The sequence below is a fragment of the Pieris napi genome, chromosome 17, assembly GCF_905475465.1.
Source record: "Pieris napi chromosome 17, ilPieNapi1.2, whole genome shotgun sequence".
NCBI classification, from domain to species: Eukaryota; Metazoa; Arthropoda; class Insecta; order Lepidoptera; family Pieridae; genus Pieris; species Pieris napi.
In genome coordinates this window covers 3,939,572-3,944,414 of record NC_062250.1, presented here as the reverse complement: position 1 = coordinate 3,944,414, position 4,843 = coordinate 3,939,572, and the positions used below count along the sequence as shown (strand labels likewise).

The window sequence follows — 4,843 nt, the reverse complement described above, 5'->3', positions numbered from 1 at the left end:
TTCAACAACAAATATAATAAACGTGCAGAAAACAGCGCCCTTAATTAATCAGCGTCCAAAAAACCATGGCCATCGATATGGATTCCTACTTCATGCTCCCGTATTCAATCTTATCCACCTGCGAATTTGAGGGTTGGCAAGGTTTGTGTACACTCCAGGTGTTCCCTTACGAGCACAGCCTATACCGAAGGATACTACACCAAGTTGCCGTGTGTTCGAAGAAAATACCACAGGTCCACCGGAATCACCCTAAAACGATATTCAAGTATTAACTTTAAATCAAAATCGATTTAATTGGCGGTCTTCACGTGAATCATTTACCCTTAAATTGTTTTGTGGTTATAAATAAATCCTATATAACGTACGTTATATAAATGGAACAAAAAATAATAACTAACCTTAAAATATAATAACTAAAATATATTATTAAAAGGAGTCCGTTTAGGAATGATTCCGAAGATACTGACAGCGTTCCCCCTTAGCTAACTAATTCTTTGTCCGAGGTAGCTGCCAGCTCTTCCGTCTCCTGTGATGTTGACTAACCTTTTTACTATTATATTATATAATATAATTATATAGATCTATTTATAACCAATTTATCAATATCTACAATTTAACCTTATCTTAATAGACTTATCTGTGTGAAGTAAGACTAGCGAAGAAAAGCACTTGTGTCGCAAGTACATTGCCCCTGTTTTTTCCACATTTCCATTGATGATGTAGGAAAAAAAAAGTTTTACAATATATTCTTGCCAAATGTGTGGTTATCTAGTTTCTGTCTGGTATACAAGGGAATCATGGGGATCGTGTTGGGTTTCATTGTTATAAATAAGACTTAGATTTTCTGTAAAACAACCCAGAACGGTCAATTTACTTCTACTTATATAGCTTGGTATTATACCTGGCATGAATCCTTGCCTCCTTCAGGAACTCCTGCGCAAAACATTCTGGACGTAATAGTGTTTCCGTACGATTTGCGACAATCTTCGTTGCTTACTATTTGTACTTGCACAGCCATCAAAGTGTCACTTGTGTCACCTTTTTCCTGGAAAAGGTTACCAAAACAGATTAGCTTTACTGTTCTTTTATTTTAAATTCTTCTTCTTTTGGTGCCTCTCCATTGCTTGATGTTGGCCGTCAGTCCTGTCCGTGTCCTGTGCCAGATGCAGCAACTCTTTCACAGTCACAATACCTGTCCACTGCCTAACGTTGCGAAGCCATGATTTCTTCCTTCTACCAAAACGCCGTTTAGCCTGGATTTTACCCATTATAATTAATTGAAGGAGGTGGTAGCGGTCATGGCTGACCATGTGGTCTGCAATGCTGCAGTTTTTTAGTTTAGTATTGTATAATTATAGTACTACACGTTATAGTTTTTTGTTAATTATTTATGAACTTCTTTTACCTTTACCCTCAGTATGCTATTTTTCCATACTATGGTTGCCTGGAAGATATCACTTGTTAGCGATAAAGCCGCCCGCCTAAATTATGAAACCTGTTTTTTATATGTAAAAGTTACGAAGAGTTAATAAATAAAAACTTATAATTACTGTAATAAATAGATATTTTAGGATGTCTGACAAAACATCGCTTTTTATAGAACCTGGAAAAAACGGGCAGGACGCTCATCTGATGTTAAATGAACCGCCCTTGACCACTCACATTGCCAGAAGGCTCGCAAGAGCGATGCCGGCCTGTTAAAAGTTGGTACGCTCTTTTCTCGAAGGACCCTAAGTCGAATGGGTTCGGTAATACTTAGATGGCCACTGATTCCACATAGTGATGCGGCAACTGCTTTAAAAAACCCTCAGTTATGCAACGATGGACTTCCAGGTGATAGGGATGGTACTTTGTATTCTGCCTTTGTTAGAAGACAAAATTCACTTACAGCTGTAGCTCCCCAGCCACTGACAGTGACGTTTTGGCCAGCACGAATAGCAGTGTTCCTTGCTACCAGTGTTGTTCTCTTAGTATTCTGTCCATCTATAGTCATGCGTGTAGGTAAGCGGACGTAGCCGACATCATAATCGCTTGTAGCTGTATTGTATAAAGGATGCTGGAAGAAAGTTTTGCTTTCATACTGGGTACTACCACTGAAGGAATCCGTACTCCCGGCGCGTACGAACACCTCTTCCATTCTATAACACATAATTTGATTATTAATTATATTAGTTATCTTCACATCTCTATAATATAAAAGAAAACAAAGATAAACAAAATATAAAAAAAAAACTGAAGTAAAACAAACGACGAGTATATCATAACTGCTATGAAATGAATACATTGCAAGACTGAAAAGTTAAAAAATAGGCTAAATGTTTAAATATTATCTAAATACGTGTACGTACATTAAGAAGTGTTTGAAATAATCTTTCGTGAAGTCTTTGGTTTACAATTATTACATATTTAATTAAAACATTTGACGGATATAATTATTGATAACATAATTTGATGGTTTGAGTGCTTTAAAAAACGATTGCTACGAAACGCCGAGTTATATAAACTATAAATCCGGATTTATCTGTTAATTAATGTATGTTATTTATGTATTATTACCTATTATGACTATTTTTAATACCCTTTGTATGTTTTATTGCTATCTATGTATCGTATTATTTTCTGTGGAATATGTTCTTTGTCCTACTATGTTATATATTTGTAAAGCTATATTAATGTGTCTAGTTCACTGTGGAAATAAATACCCGGTCAAGCAATGCGCGGCAGTCAAGACATTATTTTCGTTCAGAATGGATCCCCCACACTGGTAATAGTCCTTTCCCTTTCTCAGCAAGAGATATACTTGATAAGGGAAACTCTGTATGGTTGTATTGTAACCACCTACTATCCTGCCATCGTGTCTTAAGTGCACACGTCGTCGGCATACAACATCTGTAACAAATAATATATTTATGCGGTATATCGCCGTAGTATAATGACTGGGTGGATTACTAGTCCAAATTTTAATTATTCGGACATCGAATGATTAAAATTTCTATAGCTGGCCAAGATTTCCACTGTCATGCCACGAGATTTAAAGTCACATTTAGCATACATTGATGATATTTACAACATTTTTATTACAGAAAATAATCACTAACGTGTCAGGCCTAGGGGCCTTATCTCCTACTTGCCTAATAGATAAAAAAAATATTACGAAACAAATAACGAAGTCTGAAGCCACGATCACGGCTTAAAGTACGTACCTTGCACTAACAAACAGAAGAATAAGACAAAACAACTTTTTACTACATTCATTCTCGCTCACGATTGATTTGAGTATGTTTTTACTCTTCACCATATATAAATCCTTTCTTTTTCATGTTTTTCTTTGAAATAAACTATTTCTTATCATAATTGGATCGTCATCAACATATTAAAAAGTCATTACTACACTTCCTATAATTTTCGAAAATTGTTCCTTGACTTAGAAAATATTGTTATATTTACGCATTTAAAACAAAACGCTTCAACCATTCGGACTATCTCTATAAGTTTAATCTAAGTAATTGTATAGCTAACTGAATGTGTTTTTCTGATAGTAGTTCATTTTAACTAAGGCTGTTCACTAATACATAATACTTAATATACATAATTGGGCATTTGAAACACCCTTCTATCAGAAGAAATCTTGTAGCTATCGAAACTATACGTTGGCAATATTTTTATTTTAAATTAAAATTAAATATTTGTACAATAAAGAGATCGCGTTTTGATCTATGTGTTTTTAAATAAAGAGTAAGAAAAATTTATTCCATACAGAAGCGATAGAGGACTGTAGGATTACAGAACTATTTTTCCAAATTTCTTGATTTTTTAAATTTTATTTCGGTTTCGTGATTACTTTTTTATAGAACATGGGGCAAACGGGCAGGATGCTTACAGGTGCGTTGCCAGAAGCTACGTTGCTAGAGAACTAGAACGTTAATAACAAATATAATTTAAAATAATGATTCGGCCATGATTGAGAATCATAAAAATTTAATGAGATGTAACAGTAAATGTTGGTCATCAAAAGAACAATCGTTTGTAAATGTTGGGTCGACTGACGATAAAATAAACAATTCAATGAAATCAACAATAAAACAGATATCAATTGAATTTGGGACGTCCTATTATGCATTGGTTTAAATTTGATTTACAATGTCGAAATATTCATGTTAAACAGTGATGTGAGTAAATTATTGAAGCAAAATCAAGTTTAATATAAATTATTTGAAAAGAACGTTACTGGATTCATTCTGTATACAAAATAAATAATATATTTTAATGCTTTATCTCTTTTAGACGCTTTCATCTTTAACCAGCTGGATATATTCGGTAGTGGGTTGATCGGTTATAAAGAAAGCTTTGTTAAGTGCTTATCTCGAACCTAATCCGCTATTTTGCTGGTAATTTTTTATTGCTTAACAAAAATTTCTGGTATTTTTATTTTAACTTGTATATATTTTTATTGTATTTTTTAATATTTTTGTTACATTCATGTTTACCTAAATTGTGTAAATACCGTAGATTTAGTATTTTGTATGATGTGATAAACTTTAATAAACAAATAACCACTTAGTTAAAAACAAAATTTAGATAATAATAGAATCATATCACAGACGATAATTTACAAACTATGTAGCAGTGTCGGCCTAGTGGCTCCTTGAGGTCGTAGGTTCAATTCGCGGCTGTACACCAATGGATTTCTATCTATGTGCGCATTTTCGCTTGCACGGTGAAAAAATTCGTGAGGAAACCGGCCTTAGACCCAAAAAGTCTATGGCGTGTTTTAAGCACAGGAGGCCGATCACCTACTTGCCTATTAGATTGAAAAATGATCATGAACATATACAGAAATCTG

The 4,843-nt window shown here is 34.0% G+C and overlaps 1 protein-coding gene across 1 annotated transcript; it reads right to left on the bottom strand.

Moving 5' to 3' along the window:
- On the bottom strand, positions 1 to 3,293 carry LOC125058100 (trypsin-2-like). The gene is made up of 5 exons (XM_047662137.1): positions 3,204 to 3,293; positions 2,703 to 2,889; positions 1,889 to 2,138; positions 902 to 1,045; positions 1 to 249 (listed from the first exon to the last, which is right to left on the bottom strand). The coding sequence occupies exons 1-5, from the start codon at positions 3,253 to 3,255 to the stop codon at positions 91 to 93; spliced, it is 792 nt and encodes a 263-aa protein (XP_047518093.1). The 5' UTR covers positions 3,256 to 3,293; the 3' UTR covers positions 1 to 90.
- Between the last annotated feature and the right edge of the window lie 1,550 nt (positions 3,294 to 4,843).

Bases quoted from the DNA above. Each gene is read 5' to 3' on its own strand.
- LOC125058100 (XM_047662137.1), bottom strand. From the start codon at position 3,255: ATGAATGTAGTAAAAAGTTGTTTTGTCTTATTCTTCTGTTTGTTAGTG. The intron at 1,046-1,888 runs GTAAGTGAATTT...AACCTTTTCCAG, and splicing joins GTGGCTGGGGAGCTACAGCT to GAAAAAGGTGACACAAGTGA. The intron at 250-901 runs GTATAATACCAA...ATATCGTTTTAG, and splicing joins GAGGCAAGGATTCATGCCAG to GGTGATTCCGGTGGACCTGT.